The sequence below is a fragment of the Xenopus tropicalis genome, chromosome 9, assembly GCF_000004195.4.
Source record: "Xenopus tropicalis strain Nigerian chromosome 9, UCB_Xtro_10.0, whole genome shotgun sequence".
Lineage (NCBI taxonomy): Eukaryota > Metazoa > Chordata > Amphibia > Anura > Pipidae > Xenopus > Xenopus tropicalis.
Window position 1 is genome coordinate 59,862,596 of NC_030685.2, and position 24,471 is coordinate 59,887,066.

General features: G+C 42.3%; 1 protein-coding gene across 1 annotated transcript; it reads right to left on the reverse strand.

The window, feature by feature from the left end:
* Positions 1-4,456: 4,456 nt before the first annotated feature.
* asb18 (ankyrin repeat and SOCS box containing 18) lies at positions 4,457-14,304 on the reverse strand. Its single transcript, XM_002932020.5, has 5 exons — positions 14,019-14,304; positions 12,398-12,665; positions 11,352-11,850; positions 6,674-6,787; positions 4,457-5,555 (listed from the first exon to the last, which is right to left on the reverse strand). Exons 1-5 carry the CDS (start codon positions 14,248-14,250, stop codon positions 5,376-5,378), a joined length of 1,293 nt encoding a protein of 430 aa, XP_002932066.2. The 5' UTR covers positions 14,251-14,304; the 3' UTR covers positions 4,457-5,375.
* Positions 14,305-24,471: the final 10,167 nt, after the last annotated feature.

Genomic DNA, 24,471 nt, shown 5'->3' on the forward strand with positions numbered 1-24,471 from the left:
AGATTTTATGCATATGGAATGAAGTCTTTAAAATGGCATTATTGGTGGATGACCTGGAACTGAAATAGTTTAACGTGCATATAAATGAATTTGTCCCACGGGGAGCCTGGCAAGGAGCATAGCAGTATAGTATAGTATAGCAAGAAGGTGAGGGAGCTCTGCTTAATCAATATTTTAATTAGTACAATTCCTGTGTGTGATTAGAACCCAGACAGTTACTGTCTGTCCTGAGTCTCTGATGTGCTTGCGCTGACACCTGCTGGACAAACAGGAGAAGGCATGACTAGCAGGCATTGTTTCTGCATCTGCTGCCAAGGAAACCATTGCTGATCAGGGTTATAGATTACCTATTCCCATCAATATTGACTGCATGGCTTAACACCAGATCACATGATTCCATCCATAATTGATTAAAATTATTGCAGTGAGAAAGAGCAGAGGTGAGTGATGGGACCTGAAGCGCAAATGGCAAAAATATAAAAATGTTTAAAGTGACATTGTCCTTCTGAAATAGATTTAATGGTGGAGTAACACATGGTGGGGCCACAGGGGGGGGGGGCTAGGTTGCTTAGCATGACCCTATGTGTTGTAGCTTGCTCTAATAATGAGCTATATACATTGACACTGCAACCGACCTGCTTCTTAAAGCAAACAGGGAAAGTGACCTCCTGTGATACCACTGGTGACACCATGGAAAGGTTCACAGCAGTTGTCATAGCAGTTACCCAGCACTGTGGCACAGACAAGCACCAATGTAATTACTGTACTGCAGATTATCATGTGATGCTGAGGAAACGCCACCTGTACAGCTCTACACCATGTGCCGCTGATAGCAATCACCTATATAATAATGTGAGGCAGGCCTGGACTGGCAATCTGTGGCATCCTGAAAATAATAGAGGGGCTGCTGTAAGATGCCATAGACAGTCACTATTTATTGGGCCTGTGGGGGGCTGTTTGGGCCTCTGTGTACTTTAAATGCCAGGGCCTATTTTAAACCCAGTCCGGACCTGACATGAGGTCTGAATTATTCCTCTCAATGCATAAAATATAGTCAAGTTTACATAGTTACATAGTTACATAGGGTTGAAAAAAGACCAGTGTCCATCAAGTTCAACCCATCCAAGTAAACCCAGCACACCTAACCCACACCTACCAATCTATACACTCACATACATAAACTATAAATACAACCACTAATACTAACTGTAGATATTAGTATCACAATAGCCTTGGATATTCTGATTGTTCAAGAACTCATCCAGGCCCCTCTTAAAGGCATTAACAGAATCTGCCATTACAACATCTCTAGGAAGGGCATTCCCCAACCTCACTGCCCTCACCGTGAAAAACCACCTACGCTGCTTCAAATGGAAGCTCCTTTCCTCTAATCTAAAGGGGTGACCTCTGGTGCGTTGATTGTTTTTATGGGAAAAAAGAACATCCCCCAACTGCCTATAATCCGCTCTAATGTACTTGTACAGAGTAATCATGTCCCCTCGCAAGCGCCTCTTTTCCAGAGAAAACAACCCCAACCTCAACAGTCTCACCTCATAGTTTAAATCTTCCATCCCCTTTACCAGTTTAGTTGCAGTCTCTGCACTCTCTCCAGCTCATTAATATCCTTCTTAAGGACTGGAGCCCAAAACTGCACTGCATACTCAAGGTGAGGCCTTACCAGGGACCTACAAAGGGGCAAAATTATGTTCTCATCCCTTGAGTCAATGCCCTTTTTTATACAAGACAGCATTTTATTTGCTGTAGTAGCCACAGAATGACACTGCCTGGAATTAGACAATTTGTTATCTACAAAAACCCCTAGATCCTTCTCCATTAAGGAAACCCCCAACACACTACCATTCAGTAGATAGTTCGCGTTTATATTATTCCTACCAAAATGCATAAGTTTGCACTTATCAACATTGAACCTCATTTTCCAGTTTGCTGCCCAGTTTTCTAATTTTGTCAAATCGCTCTGCAAAGCGGCAGCATCCTGCATGGAACTTATAGTTTTCCACAATTTTGTGTCATCAGCAAAAATAGAAACTGTACTCTCTATGCCCTCCTCCAGGTCATTAATAAACAAGTTAAAAAGCAAAGGACCAAGGACTGACCCCTGCGGTACTCCACTAACCACACTGGCCCAATTAGAAAATGTTCCATTTACAACCACTCTTTGTACTCTATCCTTCAGCCAGTTCTCTATCCAATTACAAATATTATGTTCTAGGCCAATATTCCTCAATTTGATCATTAACCTTCTGTGAGGTACTGTATCAAATGCTTTAGCAAAGTCCAAGTAGATGACATCAACTGCCATTCCAGCATCGAGGTTCCTACTCACCTCCTCATAAAAGGCGACTAAATTAGTCTGGCAAGATCTGTTACGCATAAAACCATGCTGGCACAAACTAATAGTATTGTGAACTGCAATGTATTCAACTATCCTATCCCTTATTACCCCTTCCAAAATTTTTCCTACTACTGATGTCAGACTAACAGGCCTATAGTTTTCAGGCTGAGAACGGGATCCCTTTTTAAATAACGGCACCACATTAGCAATCCGCCAGTCTCTCTGCACCATGCCAGACTTCAATGAATCCTGAAAAATTAAGTGAAGAGGTTTGGCAATCACAGCGCTCAACTCATTTAATACCCTGGGATGAATCCCATCCGGCCCTGGACCTTTGTTTACCTTTACATGTTCAAGTCTCTTTTGAATTTCCTCCTGAGTGACCCATGCGTCAGTAGCTAAATTACTAGAACTGGGCATATTACAAGGGAAGCCTTCATTATCTGGCTCCTCAGATGTATAGACAGATGAAAAATAAGAGTTCAAAATTTCAGCTTTTTCCCCGTTCTCATCAACCAACTTACCCCCCCGTGATAATAAAGTTCCCACCCCTTCTTGCTTCATTTTTTTACTATTCACATAATTAAAAAATAATTTGGATTCTTTTTGCTCCTAGCTGCAATATCTCTTTCCATTTCTATTTTAGCTTGCTTGATAGCTTTTTTGCTGCTTTATTTGCTTCCTTGTACCTGATGAAAGTTTCTGCTGTCCCAGCTAACTTGAATGCTTTAAAAGCACGTTTTTTCTTACCAACCTCGACACTAACACTTTTATTCAGCCATAAAGGTTAAGCTTTGCGATGCCTCTCCTTGCTTACAAGGGGAATATACTGTTGTGTATACCTGCAAAGCAATGTTTTAAAGATGTTCCATTTTCCTTCTGTGTCTAACCCCATGAAAAGCCTTTCCCAGTTGACACATTGCAGAGATGCCCTTATACTGGCAAAGTCTGCACGTCTAAAATTGAGCGTTTTAGTTACTCCCTTATAGAGCTGTCTCTGTAGCATTATCTCAAAGGAGACCATGTTGTGATCACTGTTCCCCAAATGCTCACCCACACAAATGTTAGAGATGAGTTCAGTATTATTAGATATTACCAGGTCCAAAATAGAATCATTCCTAGTAGGTTCTTGAACCGCCTGAAATAAAAAGTTGTCATTTAGCATATTTACAAACCTACTAGCTTTTTCTGACTTAGCCACCCCATTACTCCTGTCCGGATAATTAAAGTCCCCCATAATAACAACTTGACCCAGTTTTGAAGCCTCCTCCATTTGCAACAATAGCTGGGCCTCATCCCCCTCATCTATACGGGGTGGTTTATAGCATACACCAATGACCATTTTCTTTGTGACCTTCAGCCCTACTGAAATTTCTACCCAAAGAGATTCGACGTTTTCATTGGTAATGTCTTTATTACATGGCTTTAAATCTGACTTTACGTAAAGACAAACCCCTCCACCCTTTTTAATCTCTCTGTCCCTCCTAAAAAGTGTATAACCATTTAAATTCACAGCCCAGTCGCATTTATCATCCCACCAGGTCTCAGTGATACCTATTAAATCATAATTTTCAATACATGCAATAGCTTGCAGCTCCCCTAATTTACCCGACAAGCTACGCGCATTAGCCAGCATGCAGCGGAGATTACTACTTCTCCCTCTGATGTTTACATTAGCTAACAGAGAGTTAGAGCTAAGGCAAATATGAGACTGTTTTCCTTGTAACGGAAGCTCCTTATCTGATAAACTATATGCCCCCCTCACTCCTCCCCCACAACCCTTTACTGGTCCCCCTGCCCCATCTACACTAATTTTCCCATAGAACTCTAGCTCACCCACCCCCCTCCCCCCTTGTCTAGTTTAAACACTCCTCCAACCTCTTAACCATTTTCTCCCCTAGCACAGCAGACCCCCTTCCATTGAGGTGCAATCCGTCAGGGCTGTATAGATTGTACCCCAAGGAAAAGTCAGCCCAGTGCTCTAGGAACCCAAACCCTTCCTTCCTACACCAAGACTTTAGCCACGCATTTAGCTCCCTAAGCTCCCGCTGTCTCCCTAAACTTGCACGTGGCACCGGCAAAATTTCCGAAAAAATGACATAGTTTATAGTCAATTAAAATGCAAAGTTTATTTACAAGCACAAGAATAATCCACAGGCACAATCATAGGCAGCAGGTCCCTGATGGCTCCCTCAGTCTGATCACTGTAACAGCGTGTCTGATGGGGCATTAGTAATGCTATGTTCTCATGTTTGGCACAGATGTGCCTATAATACTACAGGGCTCCTAAATCCTGGATAACATAGCTTTATTGTTGGAACAGTCAAAAGGAGACATAAGTCTAATCCTTGATTATCTAGAGAAGAGTGTAGAGAGAGAGTGCAATAAGAGGAAACCTGGTATCATCTGCCCTCCAGCTAAGGACCCTCCATTACACGCAATTCATTTCTCTGGACATACTATGCCACTACTCTACTCTCTAATATAGAGGCAGATAGGCACATATAGGAAAGGATGGATCAAACCTACATATTTATCACTGTTTTAAGGGAAAGAGTAATCATCTATGGGGAAGATAGTTTTTAGTATTTGCATCCATATATGTTTAAATTCAATGAACCACATACATCAAAGTACAAACATAATGAAAACACCAAGTTATAAAAATAATAAAACATTGTTTGCCCAGGACTGTTGTCCTGTTACAGGGGAGGATGGTACATGTCTACCTGTAACGGTGCCTTCCCAAATACCATGTACCAATGCCTGGATTTCTTCTCCAGTATCCACCGAGTGGTACAATTCATTTTAACAGGAATTCATTTTAAAAAGTAACGCATTATAAAAAGATCATTTATAAATGACAAGTAGTAAAAAAATCACAAAAACTGTACTGTGGAACTTGCGCTAGAGCTCCATATATGCTCTCCATACAAACCATAGCTCTCTGGGTTAAACATAGCAATTCAGGTGTCTAATAGAAAAGGCCTGAAGCAGATTCAGGGAGGTGGGGGCCCTTAGACTATATCCCATCAGTCACCAGGAGCAGATAATCTTGTAAGGCTCTTGGGATTGGTAACAATGGGATGAGACAATGACATTGGTGGCCAAAACGTCTGCGCAGACTATAGCGGCACAAGTGCTGCAGGGAACGGACAGAGCCAGAAAGACTGAAGAATGTGGTATAAAAGGATTCATGAGCCTATAGGAGAGAGAAAAGAAGGAAATGAGACAGATTAAGGGTAAAGTCGTGACACTGGATTAGTGAGACTGGGTTTGTATGAGAGGAAGAGAAATAGGAGAGGAACAATGAGATGAGAAGGGATCACGTAGGAAAGGAACTGTATGATGGTGTAAGGGGGGGTCTGTATGATGCTAATGGATAGATGGACAGACAAGGCAGCAGAGTTCAGTGGTTGGTGTTTAATATGTGTAATACAGGACTGGTAAACCCGCAGGCCTCCAGATTTTATTGATCTACAACTCCTAGAAGCCCATTAGTTTTAGAGAAAAAAGTCCTAATTATCAACCGATAAATCCAGTGGAATGCAATTGCCTGCTTATGAGAATCTAAAAGTGTTTCATTAGAAATGAAGGAAAGTTACACAGTAGTTTACTGGAATGGAAATGTTTCTGAAATCCTTTTATACCATTTAAGTAAAATTTAAACTTAAAAGTAAACTTTTAGTATGATGTAGAGCAACTCTACATTTAGATTTTCAGCAGTTATCTGGTTGCTAGGGTTCAAATTACTTTAACAACCATGGAATGGTTTGAATGAGAGACTGGTATATGAATAGGGGAGGCCCTGAATAGAAAAATAAGTTATAAAAAGTAACAATAACAACAAAACTGTAGCCTCACAATGCTATAGATTTTGGCTTCCAGGGTCACTGACCCCCATTGGAAAGTTGGGAAGAGTCAGAAGAATATGGCAAATAACTGAAAAACTACAGTGAATAAATAATGAAGACCAACTGAACAGTTGCTTAGAATTGGACAGTAGGTGAACTACCCCTTTAATGAGGGGGATCATTGGAATTTGTTCATCCACATGTCTGGCCAAGGTATACTACATGAAAATAATCACTCCAGGCTGTGTAATATTTATGGCCTATGGTAGAATACCAATACAAGTCAGATCATAGATGAAAGTGGAACAAGCCACATGCCATGGGAAACCAGGATAGGTAAAGAGGGGTGGTTTGGTGGGAGGGGAATAGAGAGGCAGAGAAAAAAGCAGATGTAAGTAGCACAGAGAGGGCTAAACTTGGGTGAGGCACATTTTGCAGCACTTTAATTGGATTAAAAAATCCCAACCTGGAAAACCTCTTCCGGAATCTCTGTTTTCCATCTGCTGAAGATGTGCAGGCTGGCGTATGTATTGTACAGCACAGCAATGATCTCTGGGAGCCCAGAACAAAAGCGCAGCACCTGCACAGAGAAGCATCAATGATACAAGATAGAAACATATAATGCTAACAACTGGGCCTTCTAAAAGCATTTATACCTTTGTGCATTTGTCATATTGTGATGAATAAAATATAAGATAAAAATGAAGGTAACACAACAGTGCACTGATCTATGTTCCATACTTATCATATAACAGCAGGGCCGGCTGCCTTGCCACATTCCCAGGATCCCCTAGCGGACCCTGTTCTGGAATAATTGGGGTACTAAGTTCAGTCCAAACCAGGACAGTATCTGCAAGGAGCTTGCATGGTCCCCATGGCCCAGTTTCCTTGGAATGAAGATTTGCTTTCAAAATTCTTGATTATTATGTAGTAAATCTGCTCACTTACATAGGCAAAAGTTGGGAGGAACACTTACATTCCGAGTAGAACCAAGTGTCAAAAGTAGAGGTAGATATACCACAAAAAGCATGGCTTTATCATTAAAATGTAAAAGAATAAATTAGTGAGAATCCCACCAAATCTGTGTAAATCTGGCTCCGTGATGTTTATTTCTGAACTAGAACAGGAAGCTTTTGGGAGATTTGTCCCCCAGAGCCGCCATAATGAACTTTACCCATGTCACACTCACCCTGCCTGCTGTCTGGCTCAGCCCACCAGCTATGAATCATCTGCTACGGATGAGTTTTACTTCTTCATTTAAAAACTTTTATATTGTAATTTTATTGCTATGAAGAATATAATGAATAAAGGATTGGGTGTGATGTAATGAAATACAAATAGAAAGGGAATTTCCAGTGCAACAACCTTATACTTCCCTGCTATCTATCATATGCCGAAGCCCAGAAACCAAATGAGTGCCAGTCATAAGATGTTTTCTGCGTAAAAGGGAACTATCGTAAAAATAAAAAATGTATGCTTTCTAAATATAATCGAGTCTGTACCATTTCTGGAATAATTATGTATAGGTGGCAATACATGGGACTAAAAGCTGCTGATTTGAGTCAGCAGCTTACTGACACATGTATTGACAGGCAAGTATTTGAGGAGAGGCCACAAAGGCCCGGGCCTAGGGCAGCACAAGTTTAGGGGGGGCATACCCTGCTGCAACAACATTTTAAAATTTTGCTCCCATACGGAGCAATAGGGACCTCTCCCCACTGCTCTGTATGGGAGTTTAAATGTATGCGCATGTGCGCTTGTGGGTGTGCGGGGCAGGGGATTGGTGTTCGCGCATTCTCGCCTGCGCACTCACGGGGTTGTGCGACCAACAGGGGTGGCCTTGGGGCGGCCGGAAGACAAATCCGGCGCTGTGTATGGGGCCTGCAGACAGGCCTGTCTAACTAATATCTTGCCCAAATATTGTTTAGGTAGTTTTAAGGGTCCTGTGCGGTTTTTGCTCCAGCATTTCTATCATTGTAATCCCCATTATCACCCAGCTCAATGTGGGCATATTGGGGAAATATTTGCTGATTTGGCAACCTTGCCAAATGAGTGGATCTTTACATGCTGTATGACCAGCTTTTCTCTTCACTATCTCCCATTAAGCAGTCTGTCTCTCTACATGCAGCTTTGTGTCTGAGTCAGTGTTTTAATTGCCAGCTAGCTCAATACATTATTGGTCTTTGCTCCCTATGACAATATTATTTATTTGAGCTAAACATCTCTGACACAAAGCCTTCAGGTATAGATAGACTGGATAGATAGCTAGCTAGATGATAGATAGATAGATAGATAGATGATTGATAGATAGATAGATAGATAGATGATAGATAGATAGATGATTGATAGATAGATAGATAGATAGATAGATTAACACAAACTTGATTATTTCAGAGACTGCATTTTAACTTATTATTTATTAACTTATTATTTATAAAGTTTCTTATTTAAATGACATGAAGCTTATATGATTTTTTTCCTTTCATGGTGATAGTCACCTCTCAAACAGCTATGAATCTTGGGTATGATTTGCTTCACTAGACATGTTGGATAATTTCTCTTAGCAGGTATTATCTGGATTATTAATAAATGATTTGCTTATTGGAGTAGTTGATATAAGGGTTCCTCATAGATTGATATGTATTAGGTGAGCTCCTGCAAAGTTTACTGTTGGCAAAAATATGTATTTAACTATGAAGGCCAGTTGGGAGAGGACTACAACAAAGGGCCTGCTGGGATAGGATTTTCAGATCTGTCCTACAGATATTGGGGAACACCCAAATACAGGCCCAGATTTGTGGGCAGGTCACAAAGGCCCAGGCCTAGGGCAGCAAATATTGCAGGGGCTGCCCACTGGCCGCATCTCCACTAGGGACTGGGCATTTGAAACTCCCGCCCATCCATTCGATGAGATGGATGAGATGAAGTGATGGGGAGCTGCGAATAGTGGTGGATGGTAGTGATGAGCGAAATGGCAAAAAATCAGCGAAACGCGTTTGTCACAAAACTTTGTCGTCCGCAGCCTTTTTTCCCGCAACCAATTTTCTCGAAAGTTTCGCGAAACAATTTGCCAATGGCAAAATTCACTGCAAAATCCAGCCCTGCGCAGATATCAGATGAGAAGGAAGTCACTTTGGCCCATGGTCCAATTGTAGCTGCTGTTACTCCAGGCCAGTTAAGTAGTTAAAACTGTCCCATGCATGGCTGGTTTTAGTGTTGGTCCAGATTTGGGAAATAAAGATCCAAGTTTGTACTTATATATTGTTTAGCACTGCAAGCTGTTGCATATAGAGCGACTGTCACTGAACATGTGAAAGCACATATGCTGATGGCTCTTTTAGAGCAAGTTTTATTGCCTATATCACTGGATCTGACACTCACAGCATCAGAAATGCCCGGGGCAGTCATTGCTCAAAGTTAGCTTTACATGCATCTATATCATGAAGAATGTCTAAGTGGGTTCTTATCTCATGCTGTTATTATTTCCCATTAAATGCTGTAACATAATATTTATAGATACTTGCAAGAATATGACTTCATGTAACCAGATGGGAGAGTAGTTTAACCGTTATCATTACAGACGTTAGCAACTACTTATCTGCATTACATAAAGGGGGACATAACTTTTATTTCAGGGGGACTGTCTAAATGAAACATTTTTACAAAAATGGAGAAATGGAAAAAAATAGTGTGAAAATCAGAAAGAAAATTGGAAATAACTGGGAAGAATCAGAAAGCCTGTTGATTAGGGGTGGGCAGCAAAGGCAACTGCAAAGGGTACAAACTGGGGGATGCAGGACCAGAAATTATAACTGGAATTTATAACTGTTATAGAACTTCGACTCAAGGGGAACTATTACAAAAATGAAAATTAAATATATCTCATATCATCTCATGGAAATAAGAAACTTTCTAAATACAAGTAGTGATGAGAACATTTTTTCGCCAGGCATGGATTTGTGGCAAAATTTCACCATTGGCGGATTTTTTGCGAAACAGCATGCACATGTGCAGGCCCCGGGATCCCTGCGAAAGGAGAAGGAAGGTGTAGTTTTCCCCTAACAGGAGCACTGGCCGGGGGTGTAAGGTAAGGTAAGGATTACATTCACTGGGGGTGCCTAACATTTGGCACCCCCTAGAGATTAACCCTTTCTCTCCTTTAATGATTATGTTTGTGTGTGAACTCCTGAATCTTAGTTACCTATACCATTATATAATTCAGGTAAAAAGAAATGTCAGAGGTGGGTCAAGCCAGCAGGGCGCCCTAAGCAACCCGGACAGCTGAAAAGCAACACTGGGAGTAAGCGCTCTCGGACAAAGGGGTGCCTAGCGCCAACCCCCCCCCCCCCCTCCACGGTTTCAGCCCCAAGGAATTGTTCTAGTGGTCCTATATTTATATTTTGTTGCTTTACATTTCTGTTCTTAAACATGTGGGAGACCAGCTTACTAATACACTAATATTTATTACTGCAACTCAGATTTTTTTCTTATATTTTCCCCTGTAAGTTTGCAGTCTAATCACTGCTATCGTTGGTTCTCATTACAGAGGTAGATCATTTTTGTACATCTCAGCTCATGTCTCATCAAACACATAGTTTCATTACGTTTCTGCTGTGATTTCAGACTAGTTTAATAGGTTTCATATGGCTTTTTGCTTTGGTGCAGGTCAACATCAACCTTTTCTTATTACATCACAATGTCTGACTTGATTTGCTGAAATAATGAGAAGGAATGGCCTCTGACTCCGGAAAACCTGGGTTCAATTCCTGCCGATGGCTCTGGTATCAAAGCCATGTGGCATCTGGTAATCACTCAAAGGAGAGTTTATGTTCTACAGAAAAGGGACTTGCTGTACCTGAACATTTCAGCACACCATGTAGAACTATATGATATTATAGATCAGAATATATTTAAAGCTACTGTCGCAAATGAACCATGTTTAAAACTCTGATAAACACAGTATTAGTTATATATTAGTCATATATTAGTTGAGGTTGAAAGAATACATCCCTCAAGTTTAGCCTTTTGTTCTAGTCTAACTAGTTGCTCCAGAGGAATAAAAAAAAAGCACTTGAAATTTCAAGTTCCCACTCATAGCTTTGATATGACTGATGGAGAATGTTAGTTATTAAGCAGAGTTTTACCTTGCCAAAGGCCTCTGGGCAGACACAGCGTGCTCCACGGTTGAGCAGAGCTCGCACAGTGACCTGGGGGTTCTTTTCCTGGTGATACTCAGCACTTTGCAGGACACAGCTGAGCGGCAGAACTCCATTATAGTCTGCAGCATTCACATCTACCCCAGCAGCAAGGAGAAGTTCAACCAGTTGGCTATCCACCCTCCTGCATGCATGGTGCAAGGGTCTTATATCTTGCTGGTCTGGAATCTCAGGGTCAGCTCCAGCCTCTAGGAGGACAGAGCACAGCTCCAGGCGTGTACTTTCATTCCCTTCTTTTCCTCCGCATGCAGCACTGAGAGGGGTGACTCCATCATGGTTCTTTGAATTAATGGCGGCTCCCTGGCGCAAGTAAAGCTGAACATGGGGAATGAGAGCCAGCTGAGAAGCCAAGTGAAGTGGGGAGTCAAGTTTTTCTTCTGTGCCCTGGTTCACATTTGCACCATGACTCAACAGCAACTCAGCACACCTAGGAATACAGACGGCATTGCATTCAAGATTTAAAGGGAAACACATCTCATCTAAAGTTGGAAATGTGTAATTAATGCAAATTGGAAAGTTCCTTAGAATTACATTTTCTTTCATTATGTTGCAAACAATGTTTGGGTTGAGATTCCCTTAAGTTTTATCTTCCCTTTGGTCTTCTCTTAACGAGAAAATCATATAACTAATTTAAAAAATAAAACACAATATCCTAGGTCTGAAATTCTGCCTTGGTGTCAGGGCTGGAACTAGGGGTAGGCAGAAGAGGCATCTGCCTAGGGTGCAATGATTGGGGGCGCCAGGCAGGTACCTCTCCTGCCTACTCCTAGCCGCACTCCCTTTTCTTGCCCCCACTGCCTGTCATTACGTGGTGGGGGCAATGACTCCCTAGGGCGCCCGGTCGGCTTGGCCCACCCCTGCTTGGTGTGTGGCATTATCCTGTAAATCTAAATCTAATTGTGAATAAATTGTTTCTTTTATTTTATATATAATGTTATTTTTATTTATTTTTACCAGTGATCCACTTTCCATACCTTAATGAACCAAGGGTGTTACAGTAATGTAGTGGGCTCAGTCCATCATCACTCAGCTGATTGGGGTTGGCTCCATAGTCCAACAGCAATTGGACACAGTCTGCATGTCCCCCAGCGCAAGCTTCATGTAGGGGTGCCCTCCCACCGGGAGCGGCATTGGGGTCTGCACGGCGGTGAAGGAGGTAACGAACACATTCACTGTAGCCATGGGCACTGGTGATGCAAAGAGGAGTGGTGAGCTCTTGTGTATATTCTAGGGTCCACAGACCTGGGGGGAGTAAGAGACAGAATTAGGGATAATGAATACAATAAGGGAAGTGATTGTGCAAAGAGAGTAAAACATTGTATTACTGTGAAGCTTAAGGACAAAAGTCTGGATGAGGTGAGAAACACATTATTGTTAGTTCATTAGAAGTGGTTTAATCATAAGGCATAAGTGCACTGCTCCTGTGACTCCACTTCTATAATTTCTCCCATCTGTCTGAATTTGCCCTCACAGATGATTTTTACAGAAAAAATTATGTAGCAGTAAAATGTCCCAAAGTTCCTGTGTGCAGCCTGTCCCCACAATATAGCCTCTCTTAATATTACACTTCTCCTTCTAATGATACTCCTTTTAGACAATACATAACTAATACAGGAAAAATCTGGCTGGCGTACCACGTCAAAACAACATAAATTCTAGGAAACCAGAAAATTGTTGGGTGGGACCATAAATATTCAGCTGCAATTCTGTGAGAATGTAAAATTCGGGGATGTAAAATCAGAGTTGTACTGTACCAGTAACACAATGCTGCACCAATACATATACATGGTGGAACTCTCCAATAACACCACCAATGATACACAAGTCCTCCCAATAAAACACAGCATCCCCAATATTATTCTGCTTCCAGTCACAAATGGTTCCCCCAATAATACATTCGAATAACAGACACATCCCCCTTAAACACAGAGATTCCCTCAACATCAGAACGTTCATGTCATAATTCACGTGCTCCAACAACAAACAGCTCTCCAGTTACACACAGCACCTCCAAATAACACCCACAATCTCACATAAACAAGCTTTTCCCAGTAACACATAGATCTTTTAATAACACACATTTCCAATAATGTACATACCCAACCCTTCTTTCTCTTCAGAGTGCTATCAGAAATCATGGAGCAATTAAAAAAAAAAAAAAAGCCCAACTAAATAGCACACCTGACCAACACCCTGATCTGCCCCAGTATAGCCCATTATGCCCAAATGTGCATAATCAGCCCAAATCCTACCCACAAACAAACTTTTGGATCTTTGCATTTATTTTCCCAGGTCCCCCCACTGCTAAGGGGCTCCTGAATGGCCTCCCCCGATGGTGACCCTGTCTCCAGTAACACACAATCCAGTTCCTCAGGGTAGCTTGATAAAAATACAAACTACAATTTGGATTTATGAACAGACGTACTACATGCCATGCATGCAATTGCAGTCTGCTGCAAGTGGGAAAATGGAAGCAAAGAACCGATTGGTTGTTACTGGGAACTGCACTTGTGCAATTTAGGAGCTAATTTAGTAGACAAGTGATTTGATGTTCACATATTTTAATCCCACCAAGTTAATAAATAACCAGAGTACCTGCAAGGCCAAACTTTGCCGGGGTCTGTGCTTCATACCCCAGTTCTTCTCCCATGACCTCCAAAGCGCAGTTTGCATGCCTGGCTCCTAGTATTCGGATAATGTTCAGATCTCCAACTTCCAGAGCGGCAAGAAATATATTTTCTGGCCCCAGATATACCTGGGAACCCACTTCTGCAATATCTTTTAGGATCTGAACTTTGTACAAAGCTTGATTCTTCACAGTTTCCATCTGGGCACCAGCTCTGCCCTCACTGATTCCTATGCTGCCCTGGTACCTGCTGAGTATTTATAGGTCACTATATGTGTGTGTTTATATGTCTGTTTATGAGAGACACATGGGGGTGATAACTGCAACAAAGGGCCCCAGGTCACATGCTGACAAAACAAAGCTTGTGATTATTGTTGTCGGCATTGTGCCCAGGCCTGCATTCCTCTCCTGCTGCATTATTAATATATAAATATAGACCAGCAGCATATTGTTAACACACAGTCCAGTGGGAACCGACACATCCTAGTGTAATTATAGAAATATTTTGTATGGGCCAACAAAGGCATCGGCCGTGAAAATGAAGAATTTCTGGTAGACTAACCCAACTTGCCCTTTGAACTCATTATTAGATATGAACATATTGACCCGCAATTAGTTTTCAGCAACACCTGCAATAATGCATGAAATTATGCTGGGATCTTAGAGTTCAGTGTGTTTTGGGGTGAGACAAAAGGAGAAAAAATTAGTTAAAGGGCAAGTAACGCTAAAACTGAACAATGTTCATTCTATTCTGTACCTATATAATGTGTTTATTATAAGCAGAATTTTTAATTTTTTAATAAGCATGTTTTTTTATCGGCATGCAGTGGCTACCAATTCAGCCATCTTTTATTTGTTGTTTAAAAAAAAAAGCCCTCTCAGTATGCTGAGTGCAATGAAGCCCTAAGCTTATCATACATGGTAAGATCTGGTCATTGGCCAGCTTGCCTATTTAGCACATCCTTATCTAATTTGGGCCAAATTGGATACCCATTAGGAGAGGACTGCATCAATATGGTCCCTGGCCAATAGTGATGAGCGAATCTGTCCCATTCGCTTTGCTGTAAAATTAGCAAAACTATGGAAAAATTCACGAAGTGGCAAAAAATTCGTGAAATGCCGCACAGACCAAAGACCCACAGAATGCGCCTGGAATTGAGCTCTGCTTGGGTTAGACAGTGCTGGATCCATGAGGCACAGGCAGGGGGGCACATAGACACCCCCCTCCCACCCTGTACCTTACACGTTATTCAGATCAGACTCTGCTCACCCCTGGGGTGCAAGTGCTGTGTAAATGAGCAGTAAGGGCTCTCAAGCCCATGATTGTTTTGTGCCTTTACCTATGCAACATGCAATATCTCACCTGGGTTCATTGGTTCAGTGCAGTACATGCAACAAAGGGAAACATGCAGAGAAAAAAACCATTGCACAAGAACACATAAATAGATGCCCATGAGAGGCACTAATACTGCACCTTATTGTAACTGCAAATCCATTTTCTAAATCTAAAAACCAGAAATGCAGTTTTACTACAATTTGAGCTGGGAAATCCTTAAAGGGATCCTGTCATGATTTTTATTTCTAAATTACACTGTTTACATAGCAAATAATTCACTCTACCATTTAAAATGTTATTCTTGAACCAACGAAAGTATTCTTTTAGGTGTAATATTGGTGTGTAGGCGCCATCTCAGTGCATTGTGCCCAATCCTGTGCTTTCAAAAGGAGCCAGCGCCACACAATGGAACTGCTTTCAGACAACCTACTACTCAATGTAAGTGGAGAAGTAATGACGTGGGTGAGCCAGACTTGGATTTTTACTATTGAGTGCTATTCTCATATCTACCACTGGGTGGGGGAGAATTTTTAGCAATGCAGCTGGCAGGGAGCTATTATCTGGTTACCTTACCATTGTTTTATTAATCGGCTGCTGGGGGGAGGGATGGGGATGATATCACTCCAACTTGCATCAAAGCAGTAAAGTGTGACTGAAGTCATAGCAAAAGTCACATGGCTGTGGCACCTGGGAAACTAAGAATATGTCTAGCCTCATGTATAATCTCAAAATTAAATATAAAAAATCTATTTACTCTTTTAAAAATCATAAGTAGCAGCAGCGCTATTAAATGGGTTGTCCACCTTTGAATTAACTTTTAGTATGATGTAGAAAGTAATATTCTGAGACAATTTGCAATTGGTTTTCATTTTTTATTATTTGTAGTTGTTTAATTATTTAAATTTTTGTTCGGCAGCTCTCCAGTTTGGAGTTTTAGCAGCTATTTGGTTGCTAGGATTCAAATTACCTTAGCAACCAGGGTGTGGATTGAATGAAAAGCTGATAGGACCTCAGTTGAAAAATAAGTGATATGAAGTAACAATAACAATTAAACTGTAGCCTCACAAAGCAATAGTTTTTTGGCTCAGGGATCAGTGACCCCCATTTGAAAGCTGCGAAGAGTTAGAAATAGGCAGCAAATAATTTAAAAACTATGAAACAAATAATGAAGACTATGCAGGGGCGAAGTGGCCAACCGGGTTGCTTAGGGTGCTTGGTCGGCTTCGCCCGCCCCTGGTGCCATATGCTAAAGCTGAAGGAAGGAGGTCTGTGCCCTGTAGAGCTTGCAGTCTTCTGCCAACTATTCTAGAATAATCTGTCCCGTTTCGCTGACAAAATTGCGCAAATCTTTCAAAAGATTCGCGAAACGGTGAAAATGTTGCGCGTCAAAAAAAAACTGTCGCCCGCAGCTATTCTTTCGTCGCCCACGGCTATTCTTTTGTCGTGCAGCTATTATTTTGTCGCCCGCGGCTATTATTTTGTTGCGCGGCGAATTTTTCCGCGAATCCATGCCTGGCGAAACATTTTCGCCCATCACTATTCTAGAAGACTGACCCGTGGCCCATTTCGTTGGATACTTACAAACTGTCCATTCATGTCTATAATTATATTGCATTTAATTCTAGCTGAATTCCCCAAATGGACGAATAGGAAAGATAGTTGGCCTGTCAGCCTCATGAGTCCACTGAATGCTGATGTAGGAGCGGAGACATCTCATTTCTCAGTAACAGGTTCTCTGGTTACACAGCTGTTTGCACGTCTCACAGGATATATTTTCATTCTGCCGTTAGTTATGCACTGCAATCTAGTTAGTAGGGTCACAGGGTGGGTAGATAGGTGAAGACACACAGATATAAATCACATACCCTGGCTCTGGCAATGCCACCTCATCTCATCTTCCTTAATCAATATTGTGTGATTCACTATGTCTAAGGATTCTCTGAACAACATCACAACTTCCCCCAGGTCCCCTTTGGAGAAGCATCGGAAGACATAGCCATCATCCCAAGATTTCCCCCCACACATGATATTGGGGTTCCCGTTAGATGTTCCAACCTCACTGACTGTAACTATGTAGGGAAGCAGCAGCTTCTACTGTCAATGCACTCATGGGAATGTTTATTCTGGGACCGACTCTATATCCCTGGGATAATCCTGCCAGCTGGACCCTTTTTGCATGGTAAATCCACACAGGTTTTAATTTCCTTTATTTCCATCAAAGGAAGGAGATTCATGCAGTTTGGGCAGCGATATACTGGAGGGGAATGAACAAGGCATAATATAATGGGTCTGGCTTGGAACAGTGGCATGAGAGGAGATATATGCATTGTGTAATATGGATGGAATGGTGTCATGAAATGCTGAATATGTTACAGCAGGGCTATCAGAATGTTTCTTTGAACTGGTGGCCGGGCACTTAATTCTCAAAGGCCCATACACCATTGTATTAAAGGGACACTATAAAACTTTGGTGCAAGTGACCAGTACATGCTGCCTGTTGATTGGTTGCTGTGGGGCTACTAGAAATAGCATTTTATCATTTTTATCAAATGGTGGTGTTCATGCTTTCTCTGAAGCAGATGCATTAATGACTTATACAATAACACAAAAAGCAGGCCCAGACTGGCAATCTGTGGATTCTGGCAAATGCCAGAGGGGCTGCTGTAAGATGCCATAGGCAGTCACTATTTATTGGGCTGGTGGGGGGCTGTAGGGCATCTGTGTACCTTAAAGGAGAACTACAACCCCCAGGTATAAAAGCCCCCTTAACTGGTCTGCCTTGAGCCCCCTCACCTCTCCCTTATCGCATACTCTGTAACTTAAAAAACTGCCCCTGTCGCAAACCCCAACCTAAAAATGCAGAGCAGCGCAGCTGCGTACCTGGGCGCCATCTTCTGTTCAATTGTAGAAGCTTGGGGTCTCACCCCCGACACAGACCCTGCTTGAGCATGCGCAGTCAAAGCTGATTTCCTGATTGCCCCAACTGAGCATGCTCAAGCAGGGTCCATGTTGGCAGTGAGACCCCAAGCTTCTACGATTGAACAGTTTCTGCTGCCCTAGGCCCAAGCCTTGCCACAAATCTGGGCCTGAGTATGGGATAAGGGAGAGGTGACGGGGGTTGAGGCAGGCCAGTTAAAGGAACAGTAACACCAGTGCAGGGCAGCAGCACATTATATTTTAGTTACTTTTATACACTTTCATTTTTTGGTGTTACTGTTCCTTTAAGGGGGCTTTTATAGCTAGGGAGGTGTAGTTCCCCTTTAAATGCCAGGGCCTCTTTTGAATCCCAGTGCAGACCTGCCAATAAGTGACTTGCTGGTTACTAAGGACAGAGTTCATAAGAAAAGAGGTACATACTAACCCCCCAGGATAACTGCTGTAGTCAGTTAGTTAACCTAAACATTATATGGTGTATTTACTTAGAGTACCAGTTTTATAAATCCTAACATCCTTACTGAAATATAGAGGCACGTTATTCTATGCTTCTGATTTACTTTTATCTATTACAAAGCATATTGAAACTCTATATCACTTTATATTTAAAGCCGGATCACTAGTTTAAAGGGACAGTAACACCAAAAAATGAAAGTGTATAAAAGTAATTACTATATAATGTACTGTTGCCCTGTACTGGTACAACTGGTGTGTTTTCCTTAGAAAGACTACTATAGTTTATATAATAAAGCTTCTGTGTAGCCACGGGGGCAGCCATTTACAGGAGAAAAGGCACAGGTTACTTAGCAGATAACAGATAAAACCCCATTATACTCTACAAAGCTTATCTGTTATCTGCTATGTGCCTGTGCCTTTTCTCCTTTTTCCCAGCTTCAATGGCTGCCCCCGTGGCTACACAGCAGCTTATTTATATAAACTATAGTAGCGTTACTGTTGCAAACTTACCAGTGCAGGGCAACTGTACATTATATTTTAATTACTTTAAAACACTTTCATTTTTTGGTGTTACTGTTCCTTTAAAGTGGCCCCTGCACCAAACTGCTCTGGTCGGCCTGCTAAAAGGAAAGGCACATTTGTGTAAATTTTATTGTGTCACTTAGGGAGCCTGTGCCACCGGTGTGTAACTGGTCCAGCCTGGTCATCTATCAAACCTGCAGCTGCTGGTAGAACTGGGAGTCCAGGACACCCAAAACTGTTATTTACTGTGAAAGGAAAAGTAAATTCTTGATCCAGAGAATGTTGCCGATTGTCATTGGAGTCAGGAAGGAATTTTTTCCCTCTTGAGGCAAACTGGCTTGTGCTAGGTGACAGCCTGCTTGGATTTCCAATCATAGAGACAATGCAGATTCAGGACTGGCAGAAGAGCTTCCCTCCCCTGCTGCCATGCACAGCCTATAGCAAAACACAAGTGAGCAGCAAATTGGAACCAGCTGGAGGATGAAGAACTATCATATAGTAAACCCTGTGATTTAAACCCCCTTGTAACATATGCCCCCCCCCCCCCCAGGGATCTGCTGTATGGTAGTCACACCCCTGAGTGCTACATAGACAGGCAAGTTTAGTATCAATGCACAGGTAGATTTAATGCTTGAGGCAACACCCAAAGCCACTGTTGGAGGGGAAAGGCACCAGGGGCCTGGTCCCATTTTGGTGGGAGTGTTGTCTTTTAGGCATTTCTTTTAAATTGGGGCCTGCATTCTTGCTGGGCCCACTCCCCTGGGGCCCTGGGTAAGCAGTGGGCTAATACCATAAGCTCCACAGAAGTAAGGGCCTTGCCAATTAAATGTTTTGGGACTTCATGATTTCTGATTGCAACCTCAAAAACAAATATTGTCTCTGCGCCTTTCCCCAGGGTTGGTCAAAAGACAAAAAGTTTTAGTACACATAAAAGGCTGGAACTGGGGGGAGCAATTTGGAAAAGAAAAAAAAATTCCTGCTGCACTAAATCTGTCCTAGTTTTTCAAAGGGTGAGCAGGAGCGGGAGCAGGTGAGTGAGCTGGGGTGGCAAGAGGCAGGGTCTGGGGTGTGAGTATAAGTGGGGACTGTTGTGCCAAGCACTCAGTGGGCAGGCAACTGAGGGGGGTGGAGAGCAGGAGGCAGGGGCGCGTCAATAAGGTACTTTCCTTGGGCACCAATACCTCTTGGCCCACCTTTGTGCACCCTGCAAAATGTGGTTGTTTTCATAACAGTATCTGTTTTTATTTACCATGTTGTCACGTGAGAATTTAGCTTTTTCAGTCACGTGCAACCCATTACTGGATATAGTGAAAAGGACAATGTACTGTACCCAATGAAGAGTTGTCCATAATACTTCCAGCTGCCTCTTCTTCCTCTACATTTAGGTTACAAAATTGGGGCATATATGTGCATCAGCCAGCACAATAACACTAATGACAATGAATAATCACAATCACATACGCAGGCATACCAAGACATAGGAATGAACCTTCTTCCATTAGAAAGGAATGGAATTCTAGGTACATGTAACGGATGGGTCAGAAGGCGAAGGAGACATCTAGTAACATAAGGGCTGAGATGTATAGAATCCTAGCCGAGTACTATTATATCCCCCTTCTGCCTTCTCCTCTATATAATAATACATTTCTGGGAGAGTTTCTGGAATAGGAAAACAATGAGAGGTGGTGTGAGTGCACGCATAGCTGGGCTGGGGGGGTTAGGGGGTGTTAACACATTACTAGGAATCAACAGATATTTGTAATCAGAAGCTGGAAACAGTGACCTCATGTCAGAAAACAACCAGAGCCTGTGGCCCAACCCGTGATATTAATAACAGCCATGAAGAATGTTTGCTAAGCGATGAGCCGCAAGGTCTTAATACACAGAATTAATCGTGTGCTTATCAAAGTCTCGTGGGCGATAAAAGAAAGAGGCACTGTTGTTTTATGGGGTTTGGATTTCTTTTGCAACAACTTAAAGGGAAAATATCCCTCTTCATGTCCAGTATTTTCCAGTACCCACAGTGCTTAGAACGTGACCATCTGCTAAAAACACTGCGTTATTCTTGATATGGCATGGCTTACCCATTGCCCTAGGGCTCATTATGGCACAGCATTCATCTTAGTGGAAAAAAGTGTCTTTATCTAGATAAATGAAGCGACGTGATGAGCCACCTGACCAAAAGTTTGCCCTGTCTATATGTGTATATGGATTTTACATGTTAAGGATTTAAAGTCTTTTTTTAATATGGACCCTATGGGAGACATCTTCCCGTAGTTCAGAGCTTTCTGGATAATGGTTTCAGGATAATGGATCCCATACCTAATGTTGTAATGAAATTATCACTGTGTCTCTACATGCAAAAGGATAGATGTGGGTTTGCTTTTATTTAAAGGGGTTGTTCATTTTTGAATTAACTTTTAGTATTATGTAGAGAGATATTTTAAGACAATTTACAATTGGTCTTCATTTTATTATTTGAGTATATTGTTCATATTCATTGCAACCATTTCCAGTAACTGCTATATTATAGCAGTTAAATGGTTGCTAGGGTTCAAACCAGGGAGTTTGAGTGAGAGACTGGTATCTGAAAAGGAGAGGACCCGAATAGAAAAATAACAATAAAATTGTAGCCTCACAGAGCAATAGTTTTTGACAGCTGGGTCAGTGACCCAGTTGGAAAGAGTCAGAAGGCAAATCAGTACCCCCCATACACAGTGCCCCCATACACAGTGCCCCCATAGACAGTACCCCCATAAACAGTACCCCCCATAGAAAGTGCCCCCCATAGATAGTGCCCCCATAGACAGTACCCCCCATAGAAAGTTCCCCCATAGACAGTGCCCCCATAGACAGTACCCCCCATAAACAGTGCCCCCCATAGAAAGTGCCCCCCATAGAAAGTGCCCCCCATAGAAAGTGCCCCCATAGAAAGTACCCCCCATAGAAAGTGTCCCATAGACAGTACCATAGAAAGTACCCCCATACAAAGTGCCCCTATAGATAGTACCCCCACAGAAGGTGCCCCCATAGACAGTACCCCCATAGAAAGTGCCCCCAATTGACCCCATAGACAGTAGCCCCCATAGAAAGTACCCCCATACACAATGCCCCCATAGAAAGTGCTCCCATAGACAGTATCCCCCATACACAGTATCCCCAATACACAGTACCCCCCATACACAGTGCAGCCAATTGCCCCCATGGACAGTACCCCCCATACACAGTGCCCCCAATTGCCACATGCACAGTGCCCCCCGAAGTCGCTGTTGTCTTCTTTTTCAGCTCCTTCTTCTACTGCAGCTCCATGCGCAGTGGCGACAGGCCCTTTTATAAGGTTGTGCCCTGTGCATACATGTGATGTCAATACGCACGGGGTGCAACCTTATAAAAGGGCCTGTCACCACTGCTCAAGGAGCTGCATAAGGAGCAGGAGCCGCACAAGGAGCAGGAGCGCCCGGCTCCAGCCAGCATATCCCGCTGTCCCGGATAGTTCGATGAATGTAATCTATTACGGAAATGCGGGACATTAATTGAACTATCCGGGACAGTGGGATGCACTATTAAAACTGGGACAGTCCCGCTGAAAGCGGGACAGGGATATGATAAAGACCAATTGAAAGGCTGCTTAGAATTTGCCATTCTATAACACACTAAAAGTTAACTCAAAGGTGAACCACCCCTTTAACCCAGTGAGCTAGAACAACAGTAAAAATATACATTATTTCATGACATTATTATCTTTAGCCTTGAACTTGCTCAGTTAAATATAGAACATATTATGGGATGTATTTATAAAAGATACAGACAGAGTATACCTGCCAATTTGCAGAAATGTCACACACAAGTGGTCAGTAGAACAAGTATGCGCTGGTTGAATCCAAGCCAGGGGATGTGATTAATCTCAGAACTATGCCTGGGTGCAGGAACAGGTGACATGGCTGTCCCCATTAATGTGACACATGGTAACAAGTTGAAGGTCAAATTAGAAATGCTGATTTCCAGGACAAAATCTAAAAACCTGTATAAATACATACAATATCATCGGAATGGTTCTAAGTGGCCTTAACCTATCAATGAAAGGACACAAGAATATAAATGTGATAATAAGTTAAATAGTATTTGGTTTTCAGCAGGTTTTGGCCCAGTTTAGTCCTCAAAGATTGTCAGCATGAAAAAAAAGTCGCATTCCAAAGCAGGGCAGTGTGGTGCTCAGTGTCTTGTTATCATGGATTCAAGCAGATACAGCAACAGGTTGCGACAAATATAGGGATACACCAAAACCAGAATTCAGTTTGTGATTTGGCCAAAATTCAGCCTCTTTACTAGGATTCAAATTTGCCCGAATCCATGTGCCTGGCTGAACTGAATCACGTGACTTTTTGTCCCATAAATTTGTCCCAATTTTTACGCTGCATGCACGGTTCTCTTGAACCTTTCACTAGGCAAACTGGCATTCTGATTCAGTTCAGTATTTGCCCTAATCAGGCCGAATCCCAAAATAGTGGATCTGGTGCATCCCTATACAGACGACTTAGGAATGACACGCGGTCCTAATATGGTGCATGAGTCCTGCCACAAATCTGAGTGTGGGTTCCTTAAGAAATGTTTTTTCATATACCCCCAAGATACACACTTTACTTTCATGTTTTCAATTATTTAGAGACACTCAACCTAAAAATTGCTTTCATAATTAGGATTAGTACCAGGCCCGGATTTGTGGTGATCGCGTGCGGCGGGAAGGTTGTTGTTCGCGTGGCGGGCGGGATAGGGGAGCGCCCCCAGTAGAAATCCGGCGTTGATAAGTACATGATGGTGTGTAGTACGTTTGTACTTCTCCCATTACCAGCTCCTTCTAGCGTCAACCCCAGTTACACCAGACCATGCTGCCATTCTATCTGTGATTGCAACACAAGAATAAAGATTCTCCCACATGGGTTGACGCTAGTGTGACTTGGGTAAAGGTAACGCATTGGCAAATAACTTGAGCAGAGGAGGGGGATGCAGCCCCTTGCATTTGGTGTTTGGAAAAGAATTTCCACAACTGTACAAGGTTTCTTTAGACAATCTGAGACAAGCACATATAGAAATAAACAATTTCTTTCCCAATCCTTCATATTGCTTCCCATGGCTCAGCCATTAATCTGCTAAGGCGCCCTACAAGGACCTGGAAA